The sequence below is a fragment of the Podarcis muralis genome, chromosome 1 (genome assembly GCF_964188315.1).
Source record: "Podarcis muralis chromosome 1, rPodMur119.hap1.1, whole genome shotgun sequence".
Taxonomy (NCBI): Eukaryota; Metazoa; Chordata; class Lepidosauria; order Squamata; family Lacertidae; genus Podarcis; species Podarcis muralis.
Window position 1 is genome coordinate 85,082,483 of NC_135655.1, and position 16,584 is coordinate 85,099,066.

Below are 16,584 nucleotides of genomic sequence, written 5' to 3' on the forward strand. Positions count from 1 at the left end.
TGCTGGTGGGCCACTAATCTGTAATCTCATGACATTCCTGCGTATGGACAATGGGTCAGTGATGGCTAGTCTTCTCTGGTGTCTTAATGCAGCCTATGCAATGGAGGGGGTCACAGCACCACTGTTGGCCATTGGCTTAGGGTTCCTCCACACAATCTGTTTGTTGAGCATTCATGCTGATTTGCTTACACAGTTTTCATGGAGGTTACACTATGTTCAGTCTTTACTGAACATTCATTTTGATTCATTTATAGATATGTTTCATGATAGTGGGCATTCACCCCAATTTGCTTGCAGTGTGCTCATGCATCTTACTGTTGTTCATCCCACTTTTCAGTGCATTTTTCAGCCACTTTCCTAACTCCATAAAGTGGATCTGCTGTCCTAGGGTGGCAGAGGGTTCAAATCCTTCCTGAAAAATAGGAACAGTCTGGAGGCATGCTTAGAATTGCTTGCTGCCACAGAAGATCTAAGTAGCTTTGGGCCAGTTGCTGTTATGGGGGACTGGAAGGACTTTAATCATTTGAATTCCAAGGCCCATTAGCTGGTTTTGGCAAATTAACACCAAATGTTCAAATTAACAATGTGATGTTCAAACGACACCTTGTCATGGCAGCTTAGCTGAACAGTTTGTGTGGGAACAGGCTGCTGTGTGCTGTTTATGTGGTGAGACAAGAGATTTGTTATTGCAGGCTCCCTTGCAATGTTTTAATACGTCAAGGTCAAAAATTTCCTTTTCCCTTCCCATATATGGGCATAATGGACATCCTTCCTTTGCTAGGAACCTTTCGTCAGAGATCGCCCCCGGAACAGACACAGCGAGCTATGTTAATGGTTCTGTGTGGTTTACAAGAGACATCCTTTCAGATACTGTACTGTATTGAGATGGGGCCTGCTGATATAACGTATCAGAACCTCTTTAAGAAACTGTTGTCAGATTCAGGAATCTCATATGTTAATGCCCTCTGTTAATGGTTTTTTGTACATGCAAGCGGACTGGGAGGTGGCATGCCTCTGAACATGTGCAAAGTGTCCTCTATTCACCTCTCTCTGTGTGTAGAAAAAGATTAGGCTGGGTTTCCTGCATAGAGGATGTCCCACAGGCAGACAAGCTCTTCTGCTTGTGGAGCCTCATGGAAACATACTCATTTGGAAGTGTCTGGGGTTCAGGGCTCAAATATCCTTGGATAACCAATGATGTAGTATTCCAAGGTTTCCATTTCATCTGTTATTGCTGTTGCTATGTGTTAAGGGGCACTTCGTCCTCTTCCCCATGCAGTCCCAACACTCCTTTTTAAACATTGGGATGGGATGCTTCTGAATGGGAAGTTAAGTGGATCCTCTCCTGGAAGGTTGTCCACAAGAGAGTGTGGCCCTTGGGCTGAAAAGGTTTCCCTATCCCAGGTATACAGAAACCATTTGTTCAGGTCATCCCAAATCATCTATTTGGGAAGCCAGACAAGCCACTCACATCCTGTCACCCCTGAGCGAACATGGGGAACCTATGCACCTCTCCCCCCCCCCCCGGGATGTTGCTGGACTGCAGCTCCCATCATTCCTGACAATTGGTCTTCTGGGTGTGGCTGATGGGAGTTGGAGTTGCACCCATCTCTGCCCTGTGATCCATTGGTCCATCGTGTTCCACAGCCATGCCATCTTTATGTACTGCTCCATGTTCTGGCTCAAGTGTATCTTCTCCAGCTTGCTATGTTTGATCTTTCACAAATGGAGGGCTCTCCTTTCATGCCCCAGACTTGCTTTAGCTGCCTGAGTCCTATTAATCAGCCGCAGGCAACTGAAAACAAGCCCAGCGCAGGTAGGATATGTGGTGTAGATTAAAGATGGTGGAACTGGGTTCTCGATCCCCCAAAGCTTCCCACACAGTCTCTGGGGACATAAGAAGCAAAGCAGCATTTGAGGAGGCAAAGGAGATGTGAGATAGTGACAACAGCCTCCCTCCCTTTCATGGTGGCGAATACAATGGTCTGGCTTGTAGAGCTGGTGTTGCACCATATTATTATTATTTTTTATGAGGCCCCAGTTACCCAATCAGGAGGATCTACGTTACCCTGTTGAATCCACTTCTGAGACAGGTGGCTCAGGAGCATGAATGGGAAACTTGTGGCTTTCCAGATATTGCTGGACTCCAACCCGCACTGGCCCATCAGGGAAGATGGGAGTTGCAGTTTAGCAACAGGTAGAGAGACACAAGTTCCCCATCCCTTTTCTGGGGAGAAATGTCAAAGGGGCTAGAAGGGTCATTTGCTCACAGTGAGAGAGGATAGAAGGTAAATTAGGATCCACCAATAGCTTTCTGGGTAGTTTGCATGAAACAGATCACCAAGAATTTCTGATTCTCAGTAGTTTAACTATAGCAATGACCAGTGCTTTTTCCCCCTCTAAAAAATGTTTATGGGAACTCTCATTTTGACTCAAGAAAATCACCATTTTATAGTTCAAATCGGGGGGAAATAAATACAGCAAATGGACAAAAGTACAAAGATTCACAAAATGTTTAGGGGTATGTGAAGAGAAAAGCACTGGCAATGACTTTCTACCAAGCTGAGTTGCTGAAACAAAGGTTGGTGGGGTGGGAGTGAATGGGAAACCGGGAATGGATTGTTGAATGAAAGGACCGTGAGCTCCATTCCTGCGCAGAGACATGCACTCAGAGGTGCCATATCCCTTAATTCCAAGCGTATGTCCAGCACAGCCCCCAATTAAGCCACTCTTTTGCACTTCAGCTGGTGGACTTTGAGGTTCCAGGAAAAAACAAAAGTGGATCCTGCAAACTTGAAATCTACTTGCCTCTGCTGTGGTGCAGCTATTCCAGAGCATCTAACCCCTGTTCAATGGTGTGAAGGAGAAACACAACTTGGGGCTATTAACTGTTTGCATTTGGGCACCTAGGTTGAGTAAGAAACAGGGGAAGGAGGAGAGCTACCACTCCAGTCTAAAATCACCAGACTGTGTTTACTCTGTGTGAAAAATAAAAATCTACACTAAGGTAGATTTCACCAGCCACCCCCCCTGAATTCTACAACATGAATAATCAAATTTGCATATATTTGCACATTTGCATATTCATATTCTGCTGGTTAGAGAGCCTCTCTACCAGTGCAAATCCTGCTCAATGCTCCACAAGGCTTCTAATATTTTTTCCAGGTATTGCCCACACAATTTGTAGCCATAAGGGCTAGAAAAAGAAATAAAAAGAAATTGGTGCCTGCATGATGAAAGCATGAAATTGCAGGCTATACAAACAGCCTTGAAACATGTACAGTAACAATAAGCAGGGAACATGTGAGTAGTACATTTCTCTCAACTATAGATGACCATGGTCAGTCCCAACATTTCTGGGATCAGGAAAAGGGGATCCCTCTCTTCAGATGATGTGGCTTCCAGGCAAACATGCATTCTGGAACCTCAATTTTTAAAGCAAATCACCTCTATGCAGGTGGATCAAATGGCATATTATTTCCCTTTTTTATCCTTGCCAAAATCCCCAAAGGGTAAGCTATACAGAGACAAACCCAACACAGTGAATCTCATAGCTGATCAAGAGCTGGAACCACACTCCTCCAAACACACTGGCACCAGCCTGGCTGTCTTCTTAAAAGGTAAAGGTAAAGGACCCCTGACAATTAAATCCAGTCGCAAATGACTCTGGGGTTGCGGCGCTCATCTTGCTTTACTGGCCGAGGGAGCCGACGTTTGTCCGCAGACAGTTTTTCTGGGTCATCAGTGTTGTCCTAACCTCAACTGGATTGTGAATTTGGACAGAGGACAGGCTGAAAGGCTTTGGATCAGGGAAGGCAAATAAACAGAGCAGGTTCAAGGGACAGGGCAGGGGGAGATAGGAGAGTGATTTTTAGACTGTCCAAGTGTAGTGAAAGGAAATTATAAATGGTACAAGCTCACCCAAGTGTATTTTGTGTGCACCCTTTAAACCGTCATCTCTGCCGGCCTGATTCTGCACTCAGTCACAAATCTGTGATGGATTGAAATCTCCACATCCCCACTTATACTCACACATGGAAAAGAAATCTGTCTACTCCAATGATGAGTACAGCCTAGTTATGAGGTTCTAGCCATAGGCTGACCTGTCTATTCTCACCAGCACAAAACAGCAATCTTGTGCCCAGAGACCATGAATAGCTGCAAGTTTCCCATCCCTTAAAAAAACACTTAAACACAAAACTTCTAACTCCTGCATGAGGCTCTGGAGCAGACGCCCACTGCATAATCTGCCCCCAACTTTGTTTCGACTTACCTGTGGGCCTGCTCAGGGAAGAAGCTGACGTGGCCCTGGCAAGGAAAGCCTCAGGTATGCTACCTGCTTGCAAAAGGGAGGGAGGGTGGACAGCTGAGCTCCGGTGGGGTGGGACGTTCTGTGTGTGAAGGAATGTTTGTGCATAGGGAGAGGCCTGCAGCAAGCACTTCCTTATTGGAGGCAGGGCAGAGGGAAAGTGCTAAGGAGCAGCCCACATGCGCCCTGTGATTGAAAGGGCACGTTGAGTAATGCAAACGGATCTGGCTGCCACCTGTTTTCTAGGCAAGGCTTCTCTGCTTTACTTTTAGCAGCTGCATGACAAATAGACATTGCAGTACAGTGTTAGAAACCCGCTGAATTTCTGCCTGTATGCAGTTGTTCACAGCATAGGAGTTCTATCAGAAAATAGGTGATTACCCCATAACACGCGATTGCAAATCAGAAATCGGAAGAACCAAAACATGAATGGGTTGAGGCCGTCTAATTATTTACGATGATGGAGCAGGGAAGCAAACAAATACCGTATTTTTCGCTCTATAGGACGCACCGGAGCATAGGAGGGGGAGAACAAGAAAAAAATTTTTTTCTTTCTGTTCTCCCCCTCTAAAACAAGGTGCGTTCAAGGCCATTTCAATCAAGGCCATTTCAATCAAGCACATGCTTAACTCTTTGTTAGCCAATGGGACTTTGAAGTACTTAAACTTCATTGGACTGTACCTGTGTGGCATTCATTAGATTTATTAGATATTTTTGTTTTATGTTATGTTTTAAGTTATTCTTATTTTTACTATGTATTTTGTGGTTTTTATGTTGTAATTTAATGTTGTGAACTGCCCTGAGATCTGCAGGTGGAGGGTGATATACAAAATGTATTAATAAAAAAGTAATTTCCAATGCTAAATTTTGCTATGCTCCTCTAGCTCAAGAGGAATATGTAACTCCATATGTATATGGACTCCAGGAGGGGGGCAGCTCTTAACTGTGGGGATTGAGCCTAGGGTCCTTGAGGCTGGAGGGTATTTCTTCAAAGCCAAAGTATGAGACAGAGTACAGACCTAAGTTCACATTTATAGGGCAGCTGCAGGACTAGAGGCCTGGAGGAAGGAACCTCAGGACCAGGGGCTGAATGTGGCCCTCCAGGCCTCGCTGTATGGCCCTTGGGGCTCTCGCTAGGCCACACTGCTTCCCAGGTAATGCCACTCATTGGCCCTGCTCCACACCCTCTTCAAGTGCTTTTGTTTAGCCAGAATGTGTCATTGAATTGCGATAATGCCTCTCGTTTCCTGAAAAGAAGTGTGTGCTCACAGGTGCAAACTGCTTGTGTAGCTTACTATATAAAGGAAAGACTCTCATCTGTCGCTCTGGCCATTTTTGCAACTGCCCTGCACCCACCACTGGCATGAAGCCCCCCAAAAGTTCCCCGAGAGACTGTAGCCCTTAAGCTGAAGGAGATTCCCCATCCTTTCCCTTAAGACCCTATCTTGAGTTTTTTTTTTCTGCACTGCACAGTAGTCCAACTTTTCCAAACCTGTTTGCATGGTACACGAGGACAAGCTAAATATTGGCCACATTCACATCTTACATTTGAAGTGCTACAGTACCACTTTAAACAGGCATGGCGACTTTCATGGGCTCAACAACTTTGATTTCTCAAAAGCTCAACAGCTTTGCCAGCCCCCACCCCCAACAAAAAATCTTGGCTATGCCCATGATGGGTTCCCACAAATTTCCTCTTCCCCCTGGGAAGAGGGGATTGGTTATTGAACCACCCTGGGAATTGTAGCTCTGTGAGGACAATAGGGGCTCCTAGAACTATTTGAGGAAGCCATGACTATTTAAAGTGACGGTATAGCACTTTCAAATGTGTAGTGTGCATGTGGCTGTTGTCAGAGAGGTGCAGTATGCTCTGAGCAGCTGGAAGCTCAAGTCATGCCTGGAAATGTTATTGCAGGTACGCCATTTCAGAGCAGCAGGTGAGGGGATTCATCAGGGTATTTTGAGCACATTAAAGGTTAAATAGCATATATGCTGTGTATTTCAGAGCATATCCAGTACTGTATATATTATATATAATCTTCAAACTATAGGAATGTTATTAACATTGGATGAACAGGCACCCCCCCCTTTTTTTAAGCAAGGGGGTCTGTGCCTTTCTGATGCATATGCTATGTGGATCAGTAAGTAGAACTAGTGATCTCACCACAGGTAATAGGTCCCCCCAGGAATAATCCTTGAGTCCAAAATACTGTCTGTGGAAGGGTTGCCATCTCCTGGATTTGCCTCCCTGTGTTACCACCCCTGAAGAGTTAAGGAATCAGTCATGCCCAGTTAATTGCATGATTACCAAGTGAAAAGTGCATTCACATGAAAACTATTGCTCTTGGACATCTGTAGGTACCACTTGCACCCAAGGTACCACCTGTGTATTGTCAGTGAGGGCAGATTACTAGAATCCAGAGAAATGTGGGAGCTGGAGATTAATTCTGCAAGACAAGCACATGACTCCGACCCTTTTCTGAGGCAGGAGATGGGACGCCTCCCCCACCCCAAATCAATCGATGCAGAGGAGGGGCTTGGTGGGAATTGGTCCCCATCCTCTCCTCCGGTGACCTGGTGTAATGGATCGAAGCAGAGGGAGGGGATATTTATTTGTAACCGGCATGCAATGGATTGCAGCCGAGTGTCGGAAGGGAAGCCCGGCTGCTAGTGTTTCCCCCACTTTACTTGTGGGTGGGTTTGCTCGCTGCAAACGAAAGGCGCCCAGTGCCGGATTCCTGGGCGGATGTGGCTGACTCTGAGAGGTGGAGCCTGGCAGTGTTTTGCTGGAGGGAGGAGCCCCAAGCAAGCAAAGTCAATTCAGTTCAAAGCAGCTCTGTTGGCAAGGGTTGTTTATGTAAGGCTTGCCAAGGTTCACGATAAAGGATGTTTGGAGAGGGAAAAGGAGCCATGCACCTACAATCAGACATGATCTTTTCACCAGAGGCCACACCTGAGTTTCTTTTCATTCAGTGTTGCAAAAATGGCACAGATTTTGTGGCACCTTGCAAGCTAACAAATCTATTGTATGGCATGAACTGTCCTAGAGTCTGCAGAGGCTCATTACGTTCCTGAGAACAAATGTCTTGCCAACATGGGCTTGCCAAGAGTAGAGACTACTAATTCCAGAGCCTCCCACCCAGAGCCTGCAGTGACCAGTAGCAACCCAGCTTGCTAGGACTGACAGCAGGTCATCTATTGATTCCAAAAGCGAATCTGAATTTTAGGTGATACACTGGAAAAGAAAAGTCAATAGGAGTCAAATGGGTAGCTTTAGTCTAGAAGGTGGAGGGAATGTTCATTCAGAGAATAAGATCAGCTGGTATTTCGTGTTTCTCTTTCATTTTCTAGGGCACTTCCACACCATCACTATTTCTGGCTGGGATGCAATCATATACAGTGGTACCTCGGGTTAAGAACTTAATTCGTTCTGGAGGTCTGTTCTTAACCTGAAACTGTTCTGAACCTGAAGCACCACTTTAGCTAATGGGGCCTCCCACTGCCGCCACGCCGCTGCTGCGTGATTTCAGTTCTCATCCTGAATCAAAGTTCTTAACCCAAGGTAATATTTCTGGGTTAGCGGAGTCTGTAACCTAAAGCGTATATAACCTGAAGCAAATGTAACCTGAGGTACCACTGTACCAGCAAATTTCAGTGGCACAGTTAGAGTTGCACCACAAACCCACTTCCCCCCAAAATCAGACCTCTTCCCAATAAGGAGAATTACAGGAAAGGGTGGGATAATACTTGCTTTATGCTCCCTGAAAACAAATCAGGATCAATGTTCAGAAAACAAATTGTCTTGAAGCAAACCTAGTTTCAGTTCCCAGTTAAGGTTGCCCACTTTAGCCAGCCTGTGTAGCTGTGCCTTTAGCAATAGCTTACTGTATAGAATTGGCAAGTGAAATGAATGACTTTCTGATTTCTACACACCAATCTGCTAGTAAAGCAAACCACTTGGGGGGGTGTATTTGTGGCTTTTTTGGAGTTGACAAGTCTACTTCAAGTTTGTGAGAGTCTTGCCCACTTTACAGATGGTAGGTTGGCTATGAAGCAGATATAGTGTTCTATGAAAGGACCTGTGTTGGTTTAATTGGTTGCTCACTTTTGAGTTCAAGTTATGTGATATGTCAGTGTTGCTGTTTTGATTCAACTCTGAGTCTTCTATCTGCACTCTTTGTTGCATAACTGGCCATGGGTCATGTAACCTAGGAAATAACATCCAGAGGACAGGACTAGAACTAATGGATGGAAGGTACAGGGAAGCAGTTTTGAGCTAAACCTCAGGAGAAACTTCCTAATGGTAAAAGCCATTTAACAGTGGAGCAGACTTACCTAAAGGAGGTGGTGGGCTTTCCTTCGCTGGATACATTTAAGCCAGGTATGGGGAAGATTTGGCCCACTGGACGTTGCTACAGCTCCCATCAGCCTCAGCAAGCATGGCCAATGGCCAGGGATTATGGGAGATGTAGTTCAGCAAATATCTGGAGAGCTAAAGGTTCCTGACACCTAATCATAGCTGTCAATGTTTCCCTTTTTTTAAGGGAAATTCCCTTATTCCAAATAGTATTCCTCGCATGAAAAGGGAAAAGTTGACAGCTATGAACCCAATTAAAGCAAAGGCTGTCAAGAATGCTCCAGTTGCATCCTGCATTGTAGACAGGGATGGGCTAGATGACTTGCAAGGTCTTTTCCACATTTATTGTTTTATGAATAGATTCTGTTCATGTTTGGATCAAACCTTTGGGTCCTATCTCTCTGTAATTGGGCTGTACTAAAACCTGTATTCTGAGTAGCTGAGGGGGGAACCTCAGACTTCTCCATTTCTGAGTGAGCTATGTCTCCACAGTCACAAGGGGAAGAAAGGAAATGAGCCATTGTGCCTTTGTATAAGGATCCCCAACTAAGGTTGCCAACTTTTCAGCTGGTCTCAGGAACTGTGCCATTAACGGTGGCTTGATATACGGAGGCATTAGCAGATAAGGTTTATCTTCATGCTGTGAAAAGCTTCCCTGCCAGATTTCTGAATGTGAAGATGCGGTTTAAAAACACAAGCACAGACCAGACCACTTTTTCTGATTGGTTGGCAATCCTACTGTGGCTCAGTTTTAGTTTCCTTCTGGTGTAAAAAAACCAAATGTTTGTCTGTGCCTTGTTGAGGCTTTAGGGAAGGACCTTCAGTGTGTTGTGTGTGTCAGAGACAGTGAATTCTGCTTAGCTTTCTCGGTTTGTATGCCAGCAGGTAAACCAACCAGCCTGCTGGGTATTAATTAATTAATTAATTAATTAATTAATTAATAATAATAACAGATGCACAAAAAGAAAGATGGGTTTGGTAAATGCCTTTATTGGCTACCAGGTGCAGGTCTACTGCTTGGCGGGCCCTTGGGCGCAGAGGCAGGTGTGGGGGGTGCTGGTGGAGTGCAGGAGGGCCGATGCTGCTGCTGCTGCTAAGACACAGCTCAGTGCTGGACACGGCGGATGGACTGGATCTGGTTGGTGTGGGCCTGGGTGCTGTATTCGCTGTACTTTTTGTATTCACCATTCTGTCTGTCCCGCTCCAGGACATATTGGTAGCCCCGGTACCCTGGGTATTGATATGCCACCCATCTAGGGGATAAAGCAGAACATTGGCAATACAGGCACTTCCAGCCCCAAAAGCATATCCTACACCAAAAAAGGGATAGTTCAGCCCCCCTCCCACTGCTTTTTAACCCATATCCTTTAGGGGGTCCACTCCTCCTCCAGTAGCTCTTACTGATCAACCAGTCTCAAAAGGGGCAGGACGCAACTGCGGAAGGAGACCGGGAGCCTGGGATAGTTTCTCTTTAAAAAGGGAGGCAGCTATGGCAATCTCAGGATTGCTCATGGTTCATCCAGCTAGCTGTGCTTATCGGTGTTCTTGGCAAAGTAAGAATGAGGTTATGGGAGGATTCCCTTCACAGAACCTGTGGGGTGGGTGGCCCTTCCAACTTCGCTCCAACTCAGAAGGCAACACTTACGCTCCAGAATTGACCTTGATAGAAGCCACCTCCTTGTTGCCCCAGCCCATGGCCTGCAGGGATGGATAGTCATCGCTGAGCTCAAACTTGCGTCCTTGGAAGTTCTCTGCCTCATACAGGGTAACTTTGCTGTCACTGTGGTTCTGCAGGATAGGTTAAAGTGGAGGATGATTTGGTGTGGGACTGTCACAGGCAAAGACTTTTAATACCCAACAGATAAACCACAAGTTCACCATGAGTTGCCTAACAGATGAGCAAACACACCATGGCTTATTTCTCCTACATTTGGTTTTTTTCCCAGCTGCCCTAACTTCGTGTCTTTTGGTGAGTGTCTGCAGTGAGGTGGTGAAACACACCATGTTTATGGAAGGGTGCTGGAGTCACAGATAACACCAAGCCATAGTTAAAACAAACCAAGTGTTGTAAGCCAATAATAAACCACAGTTTCATATGGTGATTTGTTGGCAGTAAACAAACCATAGATACTGCTGGGCAGGGTTCACACATAATGCTAAACCATAACTTAATAAACCATGACTTAGTGTTGTGTGCGAACCAGGCCAGTTATGACAGAGGAAAGGAAGAAGGCAAGATCTTTGAATCTAAAAGAACACCATTTGCTATTCCTGCATTTTTATCCACCTTCCCTTTCAGCTCTCCTTTTCTTCACTTTCTTCCCTTTATTCCCCTGTGGCTAAGCCACTGTCCTATTGGCAGGTTGGATTGCAGTGATCAGATTGCAGTGGATGGTAGAGCTCCTCAGGCATTGCTCTGAAGGGCCCTTTTCCTGCACAACCAGCACCTGCCAAAATTCCCTGATCTGTATTATGGACTTGCTCCCTTCTTCCCTACCCTCTCTAATGCCAGTCCCTTCAACCATGTGAGGTCTCATCATCCTCTGGATGATGCCATAATGTTTATATTTGCTTCCCCTTATGACTGGACATCTGTGTGGCCCACCTCCCTTCAAAAACCTTTTGAAAATCCCCCCCCCTTTTCCTATAAGGCTTTTGGCACAACCCCTCTTAGTCCCCATCCCCTACAAAGCCTAACTGAACTGTAGACATATACTGTAAACTTCTCAGGAGCTGGAATCTGTATTTTGCTTGACACACTGTAAAACTCTGTGCACAGTGGTGATACTGCATGTGCACGCACAGAGAGAGAGAGTGTGTGCAAAGGAGTTTTATCATCCATTGCCTCTGGTTTCCCTAGATCAGAAGTCGGGACCCTGTGATCCTCCAGACATTGTTGAACTCCAACTCCTATAATTCCCAGCCTGCATAGCCAGTGGTCAGGGATGATGGGAGTTAAGAGACCAGTAACACCCAGAGGACCTCACTTGGGCATCCTTGGGCACTGTGTGTGCTGCTGCCAAGCAGCTGTTGGTGAATGACTGTCAAGCATCTTTATGGGTCTGTCTGTTAACATAGTCCCCAGCAAGCAGAAAAGAAAGGCTTGAGATTCTATCCGTTATGCAAAGAAAACCCTCCCGGCTTTCCAAGTGGTCAGGATGCGTAGTCTCTTGCTATCCTGCTGTGGACTCAAGGGGTTAAAACTGAAACTGGGCACAGCTGCATCCCCCTCCCCCCTCCCCTATCACCCATTCCTGCAGGCTGCACTCCGCCAAGTGATCCTGCCAGCCAGAAACGAGATGATATCTCACACCCCTTTATTAAAGCGCGGACATAATCTGACTGGTTGTTATTAAAGCCCAGAGATGAGGACGTGCAGAGATTTTAAACCCCGGTTAGGAACAGAAGCAACCGCTCTTCAAGATGGAGTGATATGCCATACTGGCTATAGCCTGTTTGGAGCTGGTACTATACATTTGTCCCAGAAAGCCTGGCTGACACTTGCGAGAAACAAAAACAAAAAAACCTTTCCTTTTCAATGCCAACCTTTCCCACCCTTGACCAGCTTTCTGACGTTAATGCTAAAAAAAAAAAGCACCCCTCCCAACTTATTCATTTGTCTATGGGAGCTTTTTAATATATGCCACTCCACATTCATTTATTTAGTTTGCTTCTGCCATTGAGGCAGCTCCTTTGCCCCAAAGCCATGTGCCAAACTGAACTGTATGTCTCCCTTTTCTGCCCCAGCACTGTACAGTGAATGAACACCTGGTTTCCCCCATGGGCTTGCCTTAGGTCAGCCCACTCTGCTTATGGATTGGGACACTTTTAGACAAAAAAGGAGTCCAAAGCATGTGGTTCATTTTAGAGTTATTTACCGCCTTGGCTTGCAGGGTGTGTATTGTTTGTCAAACAGCATGGGCCTCTTATTGATCTAGCCAAGGGACTCAGCCTTCTGACCCAGAGATGCTGCCATAAAAGCCCCAATGCACATCACTTCTGCAGAGGAAGACCTAAATTCTTCATTCTCCTCGATCTCACACATTTTAGAGAAAGCAAGGGGAAGGACTTGGAGGGAATTGTTCTACAGCAGTGATTTTTTCCCTCTAAATTTGAAGGTGGCAACCCTAATCTGAGCCTTTCATTGGTTCAGATTAGGGTTGTGGGACCCCAGACCCTGATGAAGCTTTGAACAGAAGGGAAATATTGTCTCATCACTGCAGGACTAAGATGGCGAAAACCAAACTGGGAGCCACTGTAAAAGATGCAAGAGCCCTCTCGACATATTTCTTCCCCATAGCCACCCCCATTTGTGAAAGGTCATGAAGATAAGCAAGATTGCAACCTTGTTTGGCCCTGTCCTCTCGAGTATATTGTTAACTGTTTATATGTGTCCCTTCCCTCCCAGGTTATTGAGTCACCATCTGGAGAATGGGCTTTTACCTTTAAAGCTCCCCAATGATGCAGGAGATGAGATCTCCGCAGCTTCTCCAAACCCATTTCCCCCTTGTGCCTTCTTACTGCAGTCCTTGCCCTCATTCAACACTGAGCATAATTTTACATTTCCCCTGAGCCCCCGAAAATAAAAAGGTGGAAAACAGGAAGAGTGCCATGGTTTTAGTTGACTGACAGGAGCTATACAGAAATCCGCAACAAAAGAGTTCTGATGAAGAGCTCTGTATAACTCAAAAGCTTGCTTGCTACTGGATTAACAGCACTTCATTTGCCTCATAAAAACAATCACCTTCACCTGTTGTGCATCTGTGGGATATCAGCTTGTCAGACAGCCTGTTAATTTCATTTCATTTCACTCCCCCTGGCAATTTCACTGAAACCACCTTTGTCCTTGAAGACTCTTCTGTCATGCTTCCACTTAATTTATTACAGGCAGCAAATGAAATCGGTATGTTCTGGAAGTAGCTTTGGTTAGAAGAGTGCTTTTCAAAGAGATGGTGCTTGATCAATGAAATATGGTATTGTTGTTGTTGTTTTCCACCACTATTTGGGGTTCCCTTTGCCCCACCAGATAGTTTTGTGTTTCCTTTTACTCTGTTCTCTCTGGAACGAGACCAGGAGGCACCCTTCTCCATCGGGTCCCTTTCAGGTGTTTTTTTAGAGCCAAGAGAGTATATTATTGCACTCACAGCACACTTGATAGTCCGGAAGGAGAGCAGGTGCTCGGTCCTGTAGCCACTGTTCCCACTCCAGGCCTCCCACCGAGGGTAGTCTCCTTTCTCCAAGATGAACTGCTGTCCTTGGTATTCAGGGTACTCAAACCCCACCCAGCTGTAAAGATGAGAAGAGAGAGAGCGCAAATGATGGTAGCTTCAAATTTAAAACTCACAATAAAATTTAAAAATCAAATATTGCTCAAGCCATCCAATAACTGCCTGTGAAACATAATGGGGTAAAAGACTGGCAGAAGCCCCCTATGGAGTTCTCTCTCTCTCTTTCTCTCTCTCTCTCTCTCCTTCTACCCGTCAGCCATATATATCTGTGGATTCTCCAAGCATGCTGCTCTTTTCAAGCCAGCTTTGCAAATATTGCTCTATGGACACCGAAGCACTTACGGGCCACTTTCCACCTTGATGGAGCGGATCTTGCGGAAGCCACGTTCCATGATGCTGGGACACTCCATCAGAAACTCACAGCGCTTCCCCTGGAAGTTTTCTTCCTCCCAGACGGTTATCTTGAATTGACCCAGGGTCTCCATGTGCTGGCTGGTCATGGGCAGCTCTTGTGCTATAGAAATGCAACGTTTGTGGGTTTTTAATGCTTGTTTCTGGTGGCGATGGCAGCAGGGTGGGGTCAGCCCTGTCCCCCTGCACTACCCATAGAAAATCCAAAGTACACCCTGTTAGCAGCTATCGTGGAGTAGCATCAGCAAGCACCATGCCATACAGTTAAGAAAATGGGTCATGAAGAAGAGACAGACAGTAGCATCTGAAATGCTAGAAAAAGTAAGCAGACTCTGAGGAGGATTATCTGGCTAAGTGATGAATTGAACAGGCCAAGAGAGTCCATGATGCTCCTTTTCATCTATTCCTCCCCAATTTGTCATCTCATTTTACTAGCACCTATCCCTGGCTAGTTTGTACAATGGAGCACCCCCCTGTCCTTGTTGACCAGCGGCTGGATTCATGCAGATGGTGGAGTGAGTCAGTGGAAAACGGGTGCCTACACACCCAGCTCTACCACTAGACAGGGCGATGCAGCTCACCCCAGGGAGCAGGTTTGAAGGTCCTATTAAAGGGACCTTATTTCATTTTATATTATACAGGGTGAGTCCTTTAAAAGAGGCCCTGTGGATACAGAGTACACATGTTCCACGGGGCCTCTTTTCAAAGACTCACTCTGTACTTTCTGACTCGGGAGCCAAATATATTGGGTCTTTTCTTTTTTCTTAAATGGAGCCAAATCTCATACCTTCCTTTAACCTATAGTTCAGTCAACATCTGCAAGCTCTCGTAGGGCTGTCAGTCCCCATGATCCAGCTGTATTCCTGTCTGTTTATGAGGTATGTTGTCTGGAGCTGAAGGGAAATCCAGAATCCAAGTGACAAGCCCCCTCCCCTCAATGGAAAAATTTTTTTTGGAAAGCTTCCTTTACATTTTTATTACACACAGCCTGGTGCCAGAATTGTGCCACTAGATTTCTGCTGACCCCTTCCATCTTACCTTATAGTGCACACTTACTTATATACACACACCCTTCAGTGCTGTGTTTGACTTTCCTGCCAATGCATTCTAATTGTTACTTTTAAAAGAACAAAAGAAAAAAGGATAGCCCTGTTGCAGTTGTGGGTCATACAGAATTATAGAGGTAGATGGGTCTGAAATGCCATTCAACATAGCCCTCTATCTAAAGGCAGGACCAGTCATTCAACACCACCGCACATCAACTAATACAATTCAGACCACAACTTGCTGCCAGCAAAGAGCAGGTGCATCAGGAAAGGTGCCGATAGAACAAACATCTCCAAGTAACTCATGAAAACAAGTGAAACCAGTACAGAACCATACCCTGGAGGAATGTGCCGAATCTTTCCTGCCCAATTCATCCCCTTTGTCGGTTGACCCAGAAATTATGAGTTGAAGTCCTTGCAGAGAAATCTTTCCCCAGTGATTCTCCAAGGGAAGGGAAGTATATAGGGAAGGGGGAGACACTCAATTCCATTCACATTTAAATTCACATTTTCCAAAGCAGTTATCCCTCAGTTTTGTATTTATCCCAATTTTGCAATGCAATTCTCAAAGCAAACAGTGTTTACAAAAATGCATGTATTTGGGGAAAGTGTGCATAGAAACGAATATGTTATGGGAAAATAACATAAAAATGCATTATATTAGAGGGAATTGCTAGCAAAAATGTGTACATTAATCAAAACTGCATCCAAAAGTATGTTTATTAGGAGAAATATGCGCTAAAATGCAAATGATTTTTTATGAGAATTTAGGGAAATAAAGCACAAAATTGCTCCGGAAATACGAGGAATCAAATTTAAGACTGGAGAAACCGAGAGAACCAAAACTGATAGGTCCTTCCATCCCTACCAGGATACCACACATAAGGACACAGGGGGTTGGCCACTGGGGCTGTTTGGGGAGGGCAGGGGGCTGGTACTTACTTGGCTGGCAGTGCACGGAGGCAAGAGTGGTGGTGCTGGGCTGGGGGACCCCAGCAGCATTATATAGCCTGGCTTGGCCAAGTGTCCAATGACTGAGCACCAATAGGTTGTGCTGAGTCAGCAGTGGCAGCTGTGGGAGGTGAAGCAGCCCAGCCCCAGCCCGGGCTGTCCATTCCTCTTACCCATCATGGCGAGATGCCTCTCCTCTCTCCTGAGGCTAACAATGGGAAGCACTGGGCATGTTTGCTTAGCAGCGGAGGGACACAAAAGACAAAGGCCCTGACGTGCCAT

The 16,584-nt window shown here is 45.6% G+C and overlaps 1 protein-coding gene across 1 annotated transcript; it reads right to left on the reverse strand.

Annotated features, from left to right (window-relative positions):
- Nucleotides 1–9,636: 9,636 nt before the first annotated feature.
- On the reverse strand, nucleotides 9,637–16,369 carry CRYBA2 (crystallin beta A2). The gene is made up of 5 exons (XM_028707696.2): nucleotides 16,294–16,369; nucleotides 14,237–14,408; nucleotides 13,811–13,952; nucleotides 10,312–10,454; nucleotides 9,637–9,919 (listed from the first exon to the last, which is right to left on the reverse strand). Exons 2-5 carry the CDS (start codon nucleotides 14,392–14,394, stop codon nucleotides 9,772–9,774), a joined length of 591 nt encoding a protein of 196 aa, XP_028563529.1. The 5' UTR covers nucleotides 14,395–14,408; nucleotides 16,294–16,369; the 3' UTR covers nucleotides 9,637–9,771.
- Nucleotides 16,370–16,584: the final 215 nt, after the last annotated feature.

Coding starts and splice junctions, on each gene's coding strand:
- CRYBA2 (XM_028707696.2), bottom strand. CDS start 14,394: ATGACCAGCCAGCACATGGAGACCCTGGGTCAATTCAAGATAACCGTC. Junction 10,455..13,810: donor TCCGGACTATCAAGTGTGCT/GTGAGTGCAATA, acceptor CCTATCCTGCAG/AACCACAGTGACAGCAAAGT. Junction 9,920..10,311: donor ATCAAGGTCAATTCTGGAGC/GTAAGTGTTGCC, acceptor TTTATCCCCTAG/ATGGGTGGCATATCAATACC.